The 17,687-nt window shown below is 43.9% G+C and overlaps 1 protein-coding gene across 4 annotated transcripts; it reads left to right on the top strand.

The window, feature by feature from the left end:
- The first annotated feature begins 2,627 nt into the window (after window positions 1–2,627).
- LOC110531560 (leukotriene B4 receptor 1) lies at window positions 2,628–6,784 on the top strand. 4 transcript variants are annotated; one of them, XR_005053180.1, is made up of 5 exons: window positions 2,630–2,869; window positions 3,244–3,775; window positions 5,065–5,341; window positions 5,825–6,354; window positions 6,676–6,731. XR_005053180.1 is itself a non-coding variant. In XM_036987385.1 (4 exons), the coding sequence occupies exons 2-4, from the start codon at window positions 3,267–3,269 to the stop codon at window positions 6,236–6,238; spliced, it is 1,200 nt and encodes a 399-aa protein (XP_036843280.1). In that variant the 5' UTR covers window positions 2,628–2,869; window positions 3,264–3,266; the 3' UTR covers window positions 6,239–6,292. The 4 variants fall into 4 exon arrangements, 3 of the variants coding, with proteins under 3 accessions (XP_036843280.1, XP_036843279.1, XP_036843278.1); XM_036987385.1 differs by lacking the exon at window positions 6,676–6,731 and having other exon boundaries at window positions 2,628–2,869; window positions 3,264–3,775; window positions 5,825–6,292; XM_036987384.1 differs by lacking the exon at window positions 6,676–6,731 and having other exon boundaries at window positions 2,629–2,869; window positions 3,259–3,775; window positions 5,825–6,292.
- Window positions 6,785–17,687: the final 10,903 nt, after the last annotated feature.

Below are 17,687 nucleotides of genomic sequence, written 5' to 3'. Positions count from 1 at the left end.
TGAATGATCCGGAGAGACCGGTCCCCACTTGAAACAAGGAAATCATACATTTAATTTTCACTTTGAATAATGACAATAAAAAATACAGTCGATTTTTATATAAATGTGATTTTTTTCAGCCTCACGCTCATACAGTGTGATATTAGCTCTGGGTAATTATGGCATAGTAACCATTGCTCATGTGCAACACATTGACAAGGTGGTATTGAGCCCAAAATAGGGCAAAGGTCACCACTATCAGGTGGTCTTCCTGGTGGTGCCAGCAGGTGTGTCCGGATACTAAGGAATGAGCAGATTGCCATGATGCCGAAGAGGACCAGGATTAATGCAGCGACCGTCTCTAGGGAATAATGAAACACCGGGTAGAATGGATGAGACAAGAAACAATTGGATTTGATTTACTTCATTATTAAAGTGTCTTGCATCTTCAGGGTTCCCAGCCCACTTACGTTTTAGTAAGTGTCTTCAATTAATGTAATTACATATTGTATCTAGTTAAATTGCAGTTCTTGTCTGTTACAATTAATTGCATTAAGAACAATGTTTGACTGATTGATTATACTGTTTTGAAGATATATCCATATCTGTTTAGAATACTTGTGGATATAGAATAAACAAAAATCTGCAACATATTTTATGGAAAACTGAGAACACAATATGAGAACATGTGCTGTACTAAAAACAATAAAATTGCAAGATGAAGGAATATTCTGGTGGGCGAACGCGCTTGGACATGAAGGTCCAATCCCCACGCAGGTGTCGATCGACGCCCATCAGGGTGACCAACAGGAGGCTGAGGTACATGAAAGATGCTGCAGATGTAGTGCAGGAGCTTACACGCGCCCTCTCCCAACTCCCAGATTACGCCCGTGAAGAACTGGCGAATGAAGAAAGGAGCAGTGAGCAGGACGATGGTGTCGGTGGCCGCCAACTGGAGGAAGAGGATGGAGGTGATGGAACGCTGATGCAGGCAGAACAGGATGGTCCACACCACTAGGAGGTTCCCATGGAGACCCATGGCCATAGCAACTAGAAGAATGGAGATGCCAATAGAATAAGGAAGAGACGGGATGGTTTGAAGTGGATTAATTGGCGGAGAAGTAGGTGATGGTGGTATTCCTTGATGTGGCTTCCATCCTGAGAGCGAGAGAGAGAGAAAGACAGAGACAGGAAAGGGGAGACAGAAAGGAAAGGGACAGACAGACAGACAGACAGACAGACAGACAGACAGACAGACAGACAGACAGACAGACAGGGAGAGAGGTAATCGTCAAGTGATTATGAAATGATTTGTCGTTGAGTGGGGGGGAAGTTGCTTGAGACATGATGTTGAGACACAAACTGCCCTTTACAACACACTTGTCGACTCGCCCTCACGGAAAATCACATGGACATTACCCAACACATCAGAGACAAAAACATTTTTTGGCATTCGAAAACACAAGAAATCATTCATAAAAATAACAAAATACCTCATCTCTTCAGCGTCCCATTAATGTGTATTAGTAGGCCTATTTGGCGTCGTCATCATGTTTTTACCTGTATTTTCACTGCTCCACTGTAACACTCAGAGCTAACTGGCCACTGCTTCAACTGAGGCGTAACTGTAAGTGTGGCGGAACTGGTGGCAGTGAAGTCAGATGCAGGAGAGCAGAGATAGGTAATAGCTGGAGTAGTTTAATTACAAAACCCACGGCAATACAAAAATAAACCTACATGGGTACAAAACCAGACTCGCACCAGTAACACAGCGTACAATTGAGGCTGTTCTGAGGACAAAAGGGGGTGGGGGGGGGGGGGGGGGGGGCAACTCAATATTAGGAAGGTGTTCCTAATGTTCGGTATACCCAATGTAGTAAACATCATATAGTGGATTTGTAAAAACTGTGATGTCTGATCACAACCAAACACATTCATTTCTCAAAGCTATCATGTGAGGGCTGGAGGTTATCTACGATTCAGCTCACACGGAAAAATGGAACGGATTGTCAGAAAGATTACACAGTGATGCAGAATTCTTTTTGCAAAGTTTTTTTGCCACCATTAAGCTATTTGTGGACTTAACATGGGCTTATGTAAAAAAGGTTGACTTAAGTCCATGTTTTATTGAATTAAGTACATGCTAAGTGTACTTATCTCTACTTATCTCTAGTACTTATCTCTAATCAGGCCCAAAGAGAGTAAGCAGTAAGGCAGACAAACAGACTAGACAGACTTGGGTGAATGCAGTCATATATAGAGAGAGTTAGGGTGAATGCAGTCATATATAGAGAGAGTTAGGGTGGACGCAGTCATATATAGAGAGAGTTATGGTGGATGCAGTCATATATAGAGAGAGTTATGGTGGATGCAGTAATATGTAGAGAGAGTTAGGGTGGATGCAGTCATATATAGAGAGAGTTATGGTGGATGCAGTAATATATAGAGAGAGTTAGGGTGGATGGAGTCATATATAGAGAGAGTTATGGTGGAAGCAGTCATATATAGAGAGAGTTATGGTGGATGCAGTAATATATAGAGAGAGTTAGGGTGGACACAGTCATATACAGAGAGAGTTTGGGTGGATGCAGTAATAAATAAAGAGAGTTTGGGTGGATGTGTAGGAAGTACACAGTCAAATGTGATGATCGCAGACTTCCTTCCTGACTTGTGGTGATAGCATGTATTTTGTGTTTTCAGACTGACAGAAGGGGAACAAGAAAGAGGAGAGAAAAAGGAGTCCTGTGTAGACGGCCGGACGGACAAGAGGTCAGTCGGACAGGTGGACAGACATACAGTCAGATAAACAGACAGACAGACAGGCGGACAGACACTTCTTGTGGATTTGAGAAGATCTAGGTTAAAAGGAGAATTATTCCATCTCATAAAGGTCAGTGATGTATCAAGCTTTTTTGAAGTGATACTGGCATTGTATACACTGGCTGGAATGAAATGTTTTGGAGAGGATGTGTGCTTTACTGTCCCTTGTCTGTAAATATGATGATGCATGAGTGATTATGTGATTACTTGTACGTAATACTGTATGCAATGCTGTGTGTGTGTTTTTTTTTTATTACCTTTATTTAACTAGGCAAGTCAGTTAAGAACAAATTCTTATTTTCAATGACGGCCTAGGAACAGTGGGTTAACTGCCTGTTCAGGGGCAGAACGACTGATTTGTACCTGTCTCTCATCTCTCTGTGTGCTTCCCATTGTTACATCTCATCCTGTGTGTTCTAATTATATTTCTATCCTATCCTACAGTGGATTATCCAAAAGTCCAGAAAATGGCGTCAGACCTCTCCATCTCCGCTCCCTCCCTGCTCCCCTCCACCCCTGCTCTTGTCTCCTCCTCCCCTCCTCTCTCCATCTCACACCAGATCGGTATCTCCATTCTGGTCCTGGCCTTTGTCTTTGGTTTCCCAGGCAACCTGTTCGTGGTGTGGTCGGTGCTGTGCCGTGTGAGGCATCGCTCTGTCACGTGCCTGCTCGTCTTAAACCTCGCCGCGGCCGACGCCCTGGTGCTGCTAAGCGCCCCGCTCTTCCTGCACTTCCTGGCAGGCAGGCGAGGCTGGGAGTTCGGGGCGGTGGCCTGTAAGACGGTACACTACCTGTGCTGCGTCAACATGAATGTCTCCATCTACCTGATCTGCTTGATGAGCATGGATCGCTGGCTGGCCGTGGCGAGGCCCTTCCTGTCACAGAGGATGAGGACCAAGAAAACCCTGATGGCCGTTCTGCTGGCTATCTGGGTGCTGGCATTCGTCTTAGCTCTGCCCATGCCCTTCTATCGCAGGTGGGGCTGTGTGTGTGTGTGTGTGCGTGCGTGCGTGCGTGCGTGCGTGCGTGCGTGCGTGTGTGTGTGTGTGTGTGTGTGTGTGTGTGATTTACACTGATTGAAGTTGGTTTGGAAAGAGCAGGTGTTGGAGAGAGCAGGTGTTCTTAGTGTTTGTATACTCAGTGTATGGTATATATGAGTATATTACAAAGTATAATACGTCTGTGTGCTGTCTATTCTGCAAAAGAAGAACTAAAATAGAGTCCAAACGTTTACAGGATGTTGATGCAACATCAACATAAGTTTCAGTGGAGGCTGCTGAGGGGAGGACAGCTCGTAATAATGGCTGGAATGGCAGATCATGGCTGGACTGGAATGGTATCAAACACATGAAACACCATTCCATTCACTCAATTTCAGCCATTATTAGCTGTCCTCCCCTCAGCAGCCTCCACTGATAAGTGTATCTGTGTGAATTTGTTCTCTGACCACCATGGATCTGTGACTGGTGTGGTGTGGTGTGGTGTGGTGTGGTGTGGTGTGGTGTGAGAGAGAGAGAGAGAGAGAGAGAGAGAGAGAGAGAGAGAGAGAGAGAGAGAGAGAGAGAGAGAGAGAGAGAGAGAGAGAGAGAGAGAGAGAGAGAGAGAGAGAGAGAGAGAGAGAGAGAGAGAGAGAGAGAGAGAGAGAGAGAGAGAGAGAGAGAGAGAGAAAGAGGCGAGAGAGAGGCGAGAGAGGGCGAGAAAGAGGCGAGAGAGAGAGGGAGAGATCAAATTTAGCCTTGCCCAACAGTCTGTATTGTTGTGTCTGTATGAACAACTGTGTACATGTTCATGAGAGTGATTTGAACAAGCCTGATCTGTAAATGTCAAAAGATGTCATTATCGAATACAAATCCTAAACTTTTCTGCGTTAATCTGTTTCAATGGTTGTGTTCCAGGGTCATTTTTTTTGTGGTTCCTGTAAAACACTTTCCATTATAACCTGCCCAGCACAAGTACAATGAATAAGACCTGGAACACTCCCATTGTCTCATCCAAACAATCTCTCTCTCTCTCTCTCTCTCTCTCTCTCTCTCTCTCTCTCTCTCTCTCTCTCTCTCTCTCTCTCTCTCTCTCTCTCTCTCTCTCTCTCTCTCTCTCTCTCTCTCTCTCTGTATTTGAAAGGTGCTATGTGTTATGTAGCAGTTCATTGTGTCATACAGGTAGAATAATACTAATACTGATAATATGTAGAATAATAGGAATAATAATAATGGGTAGAATAATAATAATAATAATCCCTCCCTCCCTCCCTCCCTCCCTCCCCAGTAACCTGAAGCCCTTCCTTCACAAGAACATCTCCATGAGCATCTGCATGCCGTACCACTGGGGAAGTGTGGGTCACCAGGTGTTCCAGTACCTATTCGAGACCGTCCTGGGCTTCTTCCTCCCCTTCACCTTCATCATCGTCTGCTACACCTCCGTCATCTGCCGGCTACGCAGCGTCATGTTCCAGCGCAAGGGACGAGGAAACCGTCTCATCCTCCTCATCATCGGCGCCTTCGCTCTCTTCTGGCTGCCCTACCACCTGGTCAACATCTTACAGGTACGTCAGTTCCTCAATGTATTTGAAAGGTGCTATGTGTTATGTAGCAGTTCATTGTGTCATACAGGTAGAATAATACTAATACTAATAATATGTAGAATAATAATAATACTGATAATAATGGGTAGAATAATAGATGTAATAACAATAACAGGTAGAATAATAATAATGGTAGAATAAAATAGTAATAGGTAGAATGATAGGTAGAATCCCTATCAGTCTCTCTGATGTTTATCTGTCTCCTCTCAACACCTCATTCTCTTTACATTTTTTCCTCCTCCTCTCTCTCTCTCTCTCTCTCTCTCTCTCTCTCTCTCTCTCTCTCTGTCTCTCTCTCTCTCTCTCTCTCTCTCTGTCTCTCTCTCTCTGTCTCTCTCTCTCTCTCTCTGTCTCTCTCTCATTGTCTTTATCTTTCTCCGTCCCTCTCTCTCTCTCTCTCTCTCTCTCTCTCTCCCTCCCTCTTCTCCCTTCTCTCTCTCACAGGTGATTGGTCTGCTGGGTAGCAACGGCACTCTCTCCAATGCTGCTGTATTGGCCCGTCCCAACGTCACGGCGTTCGCCTTCCTGAGCAGCAGTGTGAACCCTGTGCTGTATGTGTTCGCCGGCAGCTCCCACATCCGCCAGGCCGGCCTCAGCTTCATGGCCAAGCTGTTCGAGGGCACCAACTCCGAGGGAGGTACCTCCGCCTCCTTCTCCCGCAGCACGAGGTGCAGCCGGAGTGGTTCCACAGCCCCGGACGAGAGCTCCGCTCTGCGCTCGCTGACACTCAAGCTGGGGTGGTTGGGGAAGGAAAAGGATGGGGGTGGGGATAGTGGAGTGGAGCTGCGTGGAGTTGAGGTCAAGGTTAACTCCAAGCAGGAGCTCAAGACTTTGACATCCAGTGATCAGTCAGAGTAGTATTTTTTGTAAACTTTTTGCGGCCTACTGTAGTACTCCTAGATTATTATTCGTATTGAATGTATTTCATGAACAGATTTGTGATATATGTACATCATAGCAAGTGTGTCTGTGAGGTTGCCTTCATGCAATTTCTGAATGAAAATATTATACCATTAGTTAATAAAGTTTTCACATGTTGACAAATCGAGTCAGATTAGCGATTGGAGGGGAAGGAACGGTTCTAGACTCTGACATGCGAGGTCTAGCCAAATGACGTCAGTGACTGGAGCGATGTTTGGAAACTCACATTTCCATAATGACCTCACTAATGCAATTGCGGTTAATTATTAGAAAATGTTCTGGGTAGGTGATGCAATGGAGACCAGTAGCCGATTTTAGTTGCACCATTATTCAGATTTGTGATATATCTGCTTCATAGGAAGTGTGTCTGTGAGGCTGCCTTCATGCAATTTCTGAATTAAAATATTATACCATTAGTTAATAAAGTTTTCACATATTGACAAATCGAGTCAGATTAGCGATTTCTTCAAGGAAGAGGGGAAGGAACGGTTCTAGACTCTGACATGCGAGGTCTAGCCAAATGACGTCAGTGACTGGAGCGATGTTTGGAAACTCACATTTCCACGATGACCTCACTAATGCAATTGTGGTCAACTATTAGAAAATGTTCCGGGTAGCCGGTTTAAGTTGCACCATTTTTCCAACACTTTAAACACACACAAAGCATTACATTCAGTGACTTCTAGTTAACCTAACATAGCGTGACAAACAACATTTTGGTGGAATTGGATAACTTTTTGTTATCAACGGTGTCATAAAACCAGCAGTAAAAAAAAACCACATACTGTAGTAAGATAATGAAACAGATTTGATCTTATGCCTCTGTCGACACGCTAACAATATCTGTGTGCTAGAGTTCGTGGCCCTAACTGCAAGGCAAGACCACCCGTTCCACAGGAGATAAGAATTATTCTTGACAAGGCAAAATTCTGGGATCACAACCAAATGATGATAAGTGATTACGTATTGGATCACAAAAAATGAAACTTTTACATTACCATGTAGTTTACCAATAAAATGGTGTGATGATGATGTGGATATACTCGGAATACATTTCCCGAAAGAAAGAAACTATCTCACTCCAATACATTTTTATGGAAAGTTAGCAAATATAGATACAGTGCCTTGCGAAAGTATTCGGCCCCCTTGAACTTTACGACCTTTTGCCACATTTCAGGCCTCAAACATAAAGATATAAAACTGTATTTTTTTGTGAAGAATCAACAACAAGTGGGACACAATCATGAAGTGGAACGACATTTATTGGATATTTCAAACTTTTTTAACAAATCAAAAACTGAAAAATTGGGCGTGCAAAATTATTCAGCCCCTTTTACTTTCAGTGCAGCAAACTCTCTCCAGAAGTTCAGTGAGGATCTCTGAATGATCCAATGTTGACCTAAATGACTAATGATGATAAATACAATCCACCTGTGTGTAATCAAGTCTCCGTATAAATGCACCTGCACTGTGATAGTCTCAGAGGTCCGTTAAAAGCGCAGAGAGCATCATGAAGAACAAGAAACACACCAGGCAGGTCCGAGATACTGTTGTGAAGAAGTTTAAAGCCGGATTTGGATACAAAAAGATTTCCCAAGCTTTAAACATCCCAAGGAGCACTGTGCAAGCGATAATATTGAAATGGAAGGAGTATCAGACCACTGCAAATCTACCAAGACCTGGCCGTCCCTCTAAACTTTCAGCTCATACAAGGAGAAGACTGATCAGAGATGCAGCCAAGAGGCCCATGATCACTCTGGATGAACTGCAGAGATCTACAGCTGAGGTGGGAGACTCTGTCCATAGGACAACAATCAGTCGTATATTGCACAAATCTGGCCTTTATGGAAGAGTGGCAAGAAGAAAGACATTTCTTAAAGATATCCATAAAAAGTGTTGTTTAAAGTTTGCCACAAGCCACCTGGGAGACACACCAAACATGTGGAAGAAGGTGCTCTGGTCAGATGAAACCAAAATTGAACTTTTTGGCAACAATCTAAAACGTTATGTTTGGCGTAAAAGCAACACAGCTCATCACCCTGAACACACCATGCCCACTGTCAAACATGGTGGTGGCAGCATCATGGTTTGGGCCTGCTTTTCTTCAGCAGGGACAGGGAAGATGGTTAAAATTGATGGGAAGATGGATGGAGCCAAATACAGGACCATTCTGGAAGAAAACCTGATGGAGTCTGCAAAAGACCTGAGACTGGGACGGAGATTTGTCTTCCAACAAGACAATGATCCAAAACATAAAGCAAAATCTACAAAGGAATGGTTCAAAAATAAACATATCCAGGTGTTAGAATGGCCAAGTCAAAGTCCAGACCTGAATCCAATTGAGAATCTGTGGAAAGAACTGAAAACTGCTGTTCACAAATGCTCTCCATCCAACCTCACTGAGCTCAAGCTGTTTTGCAAGGAGGAATGGGAAAAAATGTCAGTCTCTCGATGTGCAAAACTGATAGAGACATACCCCAAGCGACTTACAGCTGTAATCGCAGCAAAAGGTGGCGCTACAAAGTATTAACTTAAGGGGGCTGAATAATTTTGCACGCCCAATTTTTCAGTTTTTGATTTGTTAAAAAAGTTTTAAATATCCAATAAATGTCGTTCCACTTCATGATTGTGTCCCACTTGTTGTTGATTCTTCACAAAAAAATACAGTTTTATATCTTTATGTTTGAAGCCTGAAATGTGGCAAAAGGTCGCAAAGTTCAAGGGGGCCGAATACTTTCGCAAGGCACTGTAGGATTTTACTACCATGGAAAGGACAATGTCTATTTGAGGAAAAATCACCCTGATTAACTCTTGGTCACATCCCAGTTGACCTATTTACTTATGGTCTTGCCTACATCTAGTGACGTTTTTTTAAATGATATTGTCACGTCGTGTATGTAGGTGGCAGGGAAGTCAAGCGCAGGAGAATTAAACTTGGTATAGTTGGAGTATTTGAACTTCTTATGGCTGCCATCCCGCGATTTGACAACAGCCAGTCAAAGTGTAGGGCGCCATTTTCAAAACATAAAAAAATCTCATAATTAACATTCCTCAAACATACATGTGTCTCATACCATTTTATGTCAAATATGTTTTGTTTTCTGAATTTTTATAATGAGTATTTCTGTATTTGAATTTGGCTCTGCAATCTCACTGGATGTTGGCCAGGTGGGACACTAGCGTCCCACATACCCTAGAGAGGTTAAATGTATTGTAGTCACCCCAGAAAATCTTAGGTTTTATTACATACAGTCGGGAGGAACTATTGGATTTAAAAGCAAGGTCAACTCACCAACATTATGACCAGGAATATGACTTTTCCTAAGCGGATCCTCTGTTTGGCCTACCACCCAGGACAATGGATCGGATCCCAGCCGGCGACCCAAAACAACGGTGTCGTAGAAGGGGCAGACGGAGCGGTCTTCTGGTCAGGCTCCGTAGACGGGCACATCGCACACCGCTCCCGAGCATACTACACGCCAATGTCCAGTCTCTTGACAACAAGGTAGACGAAATCTGAGCAAGGGTTGCCTTCCAGAGAGACATCAGAGACTGTAACATTCTTTGTTTCACGGAAACATGGCTCACTCGAGACACGCTATCGGAGTCGGTACAGCCACCTGGACTCTTCCCGCATCGCGCCGACAGAAAAAGCATCTCTCTGGTAAGAAGAAGGGTGGACGTGTATGCCTTATGATTAACGAGACGTGGTGTGGTCACAACAACATACAGGAACTCAAGTCCTTTTGTTCACCTGATTTAGGATTCCTCACAATCAAATGCCGACCGCATTATCTACCAAGAGAATTATCTTCGATCATAATCACAGTCGCGTATATTCCCCCCAAAGCAGACACATCGACGGCCCTGAAGGAACTTCATTTGACTCTATGTAAACTGGAAACCACATATCCTGAGGCTGCATTTATTGTAGTTGGGGATTTTAAAAAGGCTAATCTGAAAACCAGGCTCCCCAAATTCTATCAGCATATCGATTGTGCTACTAGGGCTGGCAAAACCCTAGATCACTGTTATTCTAACTTCCGCGATGAATATAAGGCCCTCCCCCGCCCTCCCTTCGGAAAAGCTGACCACGACTCAATTTTGTTGCTCCTAGCCTATAGACAGAAACTAAAACAGGAAGCACCCGTGCTCAGGTCTGTTCAACGCTGGTCCTACCAATCGGATTCCACGCTTCAAGATTGCTTCGATCACCTGGACTGGGATATGTTCCGTATAACGTTGAACAACAACATTGACAAATACGCTGATTCGGTGAGCGAGTTTATTAGCAAGTGCATCGGTGATGTTGAACCCACAGCGTCTATTAAAACATTCCCCAACCAGAAACCGTGTATTGATGGCAGCATTGGTGCAAAAGAGAAAGCGCAAACCACTGCTTTTAACTTCTTGACGCACCCATCCCGTTAGCGGGATCATTTTCATCAACACCCACTGCAGCGCGCCAAATTCAAATTAAATTACTAAACATATTTAATTTTCATGAAATCACAAGTGCAATATAGCAAAACACAGCTTAGCTTGTTGTTAATCCACCTGGCGTGTCAGATTTCAATACAGCTTTTCAGCGAAAGCATAACATGGGTTTATGTAAGAACATTTCTCTCAGTAGACAAAATATTACAAACACCTAGCAGCCAAGTAGATTGGTCACGAAAGTCAGAAAAGCAATAGATTAAATCGCTTACCTTTGATGATCTTCGGATGTTTTCACTCACGAGACTCCCAGTTACACAATAAATGCTCCTTTTGTTCCATAAAGATTATTTTTATATCCAAAATACCTTCATTTGTTTGGCGCGTTATGTTCAGAAATCCACAGGCTCGAGCGGTCATGACATCGCAGATGAAAATTCCAAATAGTATCCGTAATGTTCACAGAAACATGTCAAACGTTTTTTATAATCAATCCTCAGGTTGTTTTTAAAATATATAATCGGTAATATATCAACCGGGACTGTCACTTTTTCAATAGGAGAGGGAGAGACAATGGCTGCCCCACTCTGTTGCACAAGCAAAACTCATGCGAACACCCAGCTATCCACTGACGCGATGTTATCTTTCTCGCTCATTTTTCAAAATAAAATCCGGAAACTATGTCTAAAGACTGCTGACACCTTGAGGAAGCGATAGGAAAAGGAATCTGGTTGATATCCCTTTAAATGGAGCGAAGGCAGGCTATGGAACATGGAGCTTTCAAAATAGAAGCCACTTCCTGATTTGATTTTCCTCAGATTTTCGCCTGCAAAATCAGTTCTGTTATACTCACAGACAATATTTTAACAGTTTTGGAAACTTTAGAGTGTTTTCTATCCTAATCTGATAATTATATGCATATTCTCATTTCTGGGCCTGAGAAATAGGCAGTTTCAAATGGGTACGTTATTTAGCCAAAAACAACAATCCTGGCCCCTACACTCAAGAAGTTAAACAGGGCAAGGTGACAGGAAACATGACCAAATACAAACAGTGTAGCTATTCCCTTCGCAAGTCAATCAAACAAGCTAAGTGTCAGTATAGAGACAAAGTGGAGTCGCAATTCAACGGCTCAGACACGAGAGGTATGTGGCAGGGTCTACAGTCAATCACGGACTACAAAAGAAAAACCTGCCCGTCGCGGACCACGATGCCTTGCTCCCAGACAGACTAAACAACTTTTTTGCTTGCTTTGAGGACAATACCCTCGCAAGGCTGCAGGCCCAGACGGCATCCCCGGCCGCGTCCTCAGAGCATGCGCAGACCAGCTGGCTGGTGTGTTCACAGACATATTCAATCAATCCTTATCCCAGTCTGCTGTTCCCACATGCTTCAAGAGGGCCACCATTGTTCCTGTTCCCAAGAAAGCTAAGGTAACTAAGCTAAATGACTACCGCCCTGTAGCACTCACTTCCGTCATCATGAAGTGCTTAGTGCTTGACTAGTCAAGGACCATATCACCTCCACCCTACCCGACACCCTAGACACTCCAATTTTCTTACCGCCCCAATAGGTCCGCAGATGACGCACTCGCCATCACACTGCACACTGCCCTTACCCATCTGGACAAGAGGAATACCTATTTAACACCATAGTACCCTCCAAACTCGTCATCAAGCTCGGACCCTGGGTCTCGATCCCGCCCTGTGGAACTGGGTACTGGACATCCTGACGGGCCGCCCCCAGGTGGTGAGGGTAGGTAACAACATCTCCACCCCGCTGATCCTCCCCACAAGGGTGCGTTCTGAGCCCTCTCCTGTACTCCCTGTTCACCCACGACTGCGTGGCCACGCACGCCTCCTACTCAATCATCAAGTTTGAGGACGACACTACAGTGGTAGGCTTGATTACCAACAACGACGAGACAGCCTACAGGGAGGAGGTAAGGGCCCTTGGAGTGTGGTGTCAGGAAAATAACCTCACACTCAACGTCAACAAAACAAAGGAGGTGATTGTGGACTTCAGGAAACAGCAGAGGGAGCACCCCCCTATCCACATCGATGGGACAGTAGTGGAGAGGGTAGTAAGTTTTAAGTTCCTCGGCGTACACATCACAGACAAACTGAATTGGTCCACCCACACAGACAGCATTGTGAAGAAGGCGCAGCAGTGCCTCTTCAACCTCAGGAGGCTGAAGAAATTTGGCTTGTCACCAAAAGCACTCACAAACTTCTACAGATGCACAATCGAGAGCATCCTGTCGTGCTGTATCACCACCGCCTGGTACGGCAACTGCTCCGCCCACAACCGTAAAGCTCTCCAGAGGGTAGTGAGTTCTGCACAACGCATCACCGGGGGCAAACTACCTGCCCTCCAGGACACCTACACCACCCGATGTCACAGGAAGGCCATAAAGATCATCAAGGACAACAACCACCCGAGCCACTGCCTGTTCACCCCGCTATCATCCAGAAGGCGAGGTCAGTACAGGTGCATCAAAGCAGGGACAGAGAGAGTGAAAAACAGCTTCTATCTCAAGGCCATCAGGCTGTTAAACAGCCACCACTAACATTGAGTCAACTCCAGATGGAATTGTTTTTATCACTAGCCACTTTAAACAATGCCACTTAATATAATGTTCACATACCCTACATTACTCATCTCATATGTATATGTATATACTGTACTCTATATCATCTACTGCATCTTGCCATCTTTTTGTAATACATGTATCACTAGCCACTTTAAAATATGCCACTTCATGTTTATATACCCTACATTACTCATCTCATATGTATATACTGTACTCTATACCATCTACTGCATCTTGCCTATGCCGTTCTGTACCATCACTCATTCATATATCTTTATGTACATATTCTTTATCCCTTTACACTTGCGTGTATAAGGTAGAAGTTTTTGAATTTTTAGGTTAGATTACTCGTTGGTTATTACTGCATTGTCGGAACTAGAAGCACAGGTTTATGCAGAGTGTAAGCATCCTGCTCTGCTAGCCATTCATTCACTTGAGCAGCGCTTAACCAGCTACCTGTTTCTACAGCTATAGCTCTCTGGAATGGCTCCTTCCCCCCCATAAGACCCTGGGTTAGAGGGGGTATAATACATGTTTTTCAACATCTGCTCTGCCATCCTTCTTGCCTGTCTGATGTACAATAACATTAATGATCCCCGTTCAAATAACGACAACATTTCATTTTCATTTTGCATTTTTATTTTTGCAAACATGAAGTATTACGTATACAGACACTTCAGGATATTAGTACCCGTTTTCTCAATGATCCATGCATGCAACACCTTGTATACTTGGTTTACATTTACAGGTTTGTGTCGCTGAATTTTTAAAACGCATACATCCGTTATATAAGTATATAAACAACACATTTGATACATGTTACAATTAAACGGTGTTTCAAACAAATGAAGTAAAATCTTAGACAAAGTTGTTTCTAGTTCTACAGAATCATCCACAAGACGGGATACCAGTTGTGTCCATTGTAGAGTCTTACATGTCTTACACTCTCTGCATTCGCCCATGTATTGGGGGTTGTGTAGAACGATACATTGTTCACTTTATTTTCAATAGTTTTCTGCATAACATTTGTAAGTTCTCTCACAAGAAAACATGTATTTATTCTCTCTAACATTGTATGCAAATAGTTACCCATTGCTTTATATCGAAATAAAAATATATATTGTTTCTCGTTCTCTTGGGGTTTATTGAGCCAGAAAGTCACCACATCACTCACCAAAGCTTCCTTGTATTTGGTGTCGTCCACCAGTGTGTGCCGGATTTCTTTGAGTTTCTCGTGGATGTAGATCACCTCCTTCAGTTCCTGTAGGAAAGCCTCGGTTACACCGTAAACACCGGGAATAGACAGCACAAGACCCATAGACTCCAGGGTTCTGACCATCGATGGTATAAAGCGGCAGGACCACAGTCTTTTCACCAGTTCCTCAACGTGTTTGAAGAAGTTGTACCGCGGTGGGTTATATAAACACGGAGGTCGTCGTTGACTGGGGTGATTGATCTCACAACCGGGGCATTGTTCTCTTATATACTCTCCAATCACCACGTCTAAAAGTGTGGCTACAGAGGCCTTGATGGTGTCCACAAAAATAGTACTGACCACCCCATCAAACACATCCTCAGGCTGTGTACATGTAGGGGATGTCAGGGGGCTTGCCTGGGGGGAGTAGAATGCAGGGCTGTGAGGCATAGAGTCCTTAGGGTCTGGTACCCATGACGAATCGGAGTTCTCATATGGTACAGTGAGGGAAAAAAGTATTTGATCCCCTGCTGATTTTGTACGTTTGCCCACTGACAAAGAAATGATCAGTCTATAATTTTTATGGTAGATTTATTTGAACAGTGAGAGACAGAACAATAAAATAATACAGAAAAACGCATGTCAAAAATTTTATAAATTGATTTGCATTTTAATGAGGGAAATAAGTATTTGACCCCTCTGCAAAACATGACTTGATGATACTTGGTGGCAAAACCCTTGTTGGCAATCACAGAGGTCAGACGTTTCTTGTAGTTGGCCAGCTGGTTTGCACACATCCCAGGAGGGATTTTGTCCCACTCCTCTTTGCAGATCTTCTCCAAGTCATTAAGGTTTAGAGGCTGACGTTTGGCAACTCGAACCTTCAGCTCCCTCGACAGATTTTCTATGGGATTAAGGTCTGGAGACTGGCTAGGCCACTCCAGGACCTTAATGTGCTTCTTCTTGAGACACTCCTTTGTTGCCTTAGTGTTTTGGGTCATTGTCATGCTGGAATACCCATCCACGACCCATTTTCATTGCCCTGGCTGAAGGAAGGAGGTTCTCACCCAAGATTTGACGGTACATGGCCCCGTCCATCGTCCCTTTGATGCGGTGAAGTTGTCCTGTCCCCTAAGCAGAAAAACACCCCCAAAGCATACATTTTCCACCTCCATGTTTGACGGTGGGGATGGTGTTCTTGGGGTCATAGGCAGCATTCGTCCCCTCCAAACACGGCAAGTTGAGTTGATGCCAAAGAGCTCCATTTTGATGTCATCTGACCACAACACTTTCACCCAGTTGTCCTCTGAATCATTCAGATGTTCATTGGCAAACTTCAGACGGGCATGTGCTTTCTTCAGCAGGGGGACCTTGCGAGCGCTGCAGGATTTAAGTCCTTCACAGCGTAGTGTGTTACCAATTGTTTTCTTGGTGACCATGGCCCCAGCTGCCTTGAGATCATTGACAAGATACTCCCGTGTAGTTCTGGGCTGATTCCTCACTGTTCTCATGATCATTGCAACTCCACAAGGTGAGATCTTGCATGGAGCCCCAGGCCGAGGGAGATTGACAGTTATTTTGTGTTTCTTCCATTTGCGAATTATCGCACCAACTGTTGTCACCTTCTCACCAAGCTGCTTGGCGATAGTCTTGTAGCCCATTCCAGCCTTGTGTAGGTCTACAATCTTGTCCCTGACATCCTTGGAGAGCTCTTTGGTCTTGGCTATGGTGGAGAGTTTGGAATCTGATTGATTGATTGCTTTGGTGGACAGGTGTCTTTTATACAGGTAACAAGATGAGATTAGGAGCACTCCCTTTGAGAGTGTGCTCCTAATCTCAGCTCGTTACCTGTATAAAAGACACCTGGGAGCCAGAAATCTTTCTGATTGAGAGGTGGTCAAATACTTATTTCCCTCATTAAAATGCAAATCAATTTATAACATTTTTGACATGCGTTTTTCTGGATTTCTTTGTTGTTATTCTGTCTCTCACTGTTCAAATAAACCTACCATTACAATTATAGACGGATCATTTCTTTGTTAGTGGGCAAACGTACAAAATCAGCAGGGGATCAAATGCTTTTTCCCTCACTGTATATGAATATCCATGGTATATGCTGAAATTGAAAACCAGAGGCTTTATGGTCACCCGTTTTATTGTTGAACCAGTCCTTTGGTGTTGGGGCGTGGTTAACGTAGCAGCCGCGTACTTAGTTTTCTTCAGGGGCTGACCCTTCTGAGGATGACCCTTCTGAGGATGACCCTTCTTGGGTTTCCTTTGAATCATAATCCTTAGGATTCGTATATATGCCATTGTTGGCTCTGTACAAAAAGAGCATCCACTAACTCTAACATTATCAATTCCATTATATCCCAACTTTTAATAGGAATAAGCATACGCAACATAAAATCCCCAGTCAGGCCACCATCACTGTTGTTTTCGTTGCGGATTTTCTCGTTGCTGATATAGAACTCCACGCACCCACATGGAAGTCCATTCTTTCTTTGTATTTTCATCCTATGAAATATTCTCCCTGAGGAGTCAGGGGCACCTTCCCAATGGGCCTCGTAGCCGTGAACAAGCTAAACCCCTTTGTGATAACTCTCAGTTCAGGACACACCACCTTGCGAAACACCTGCAAGTCTTCAAACCTGTAGTCCACTCCTAAAGTCTGGTCTGTATTCTTCTTCTTCGGCTACGGTATAGAGTTCCACTCTACAGGCCGGGTAATCAAACAGATAACCCCATAGCTGTCAATTAGACATCAACACTTGATCTTTCAGCACAGTTGCAGGCGGTATTTGGGTTCTATACATATTTAGAAACTGTTTTTTTGGCGCATCGTATATTGATGCTCTATACTCTTCCCGTTCTCTATGTTTTAACCGAGGTCCTGCTTCAGTTGTTACGGTCATCACGTGTCACTGATCACAAAATCCATGTTTCATTTCTTTAGTGGTTTATCTAAGTCGCTTGTAGTGTTCAGGTCTTATTTATAATGCGGCTTCCCCCAACATTCCTGTTTCCTAGACAACAGCCCTAAGGTCACTACAACAGGGGGGAGGGGAAACAGGGGGTGGGGGCATACTCTTTCAAATGTTCAAACACATCCCCCAGTTCAACGAGGTCCCTACACATCAATCATCATGACAGTTTCAAAG

This window comes from Oncorhynchus mykiss, chromosome 9, assembly GCF_013265735.2.
Source record: "Oncorhynchus mykiss isolate Arlee chromosome 9, USDA_OmykA_1.1, whole genome shotgun sequence".
Classification (NCBI taxonomy): Eukaryota; Metazoa; Chordata; class Actinopteri; order Salmoniformes; family Salmonidae; genus Oncorhynchus; species Oncorhynchus mykiss.
Note: the sequence above shows the minus strand (reverse complement) of the source record. Positions and strands in the feature narration are given on the sequence as shown.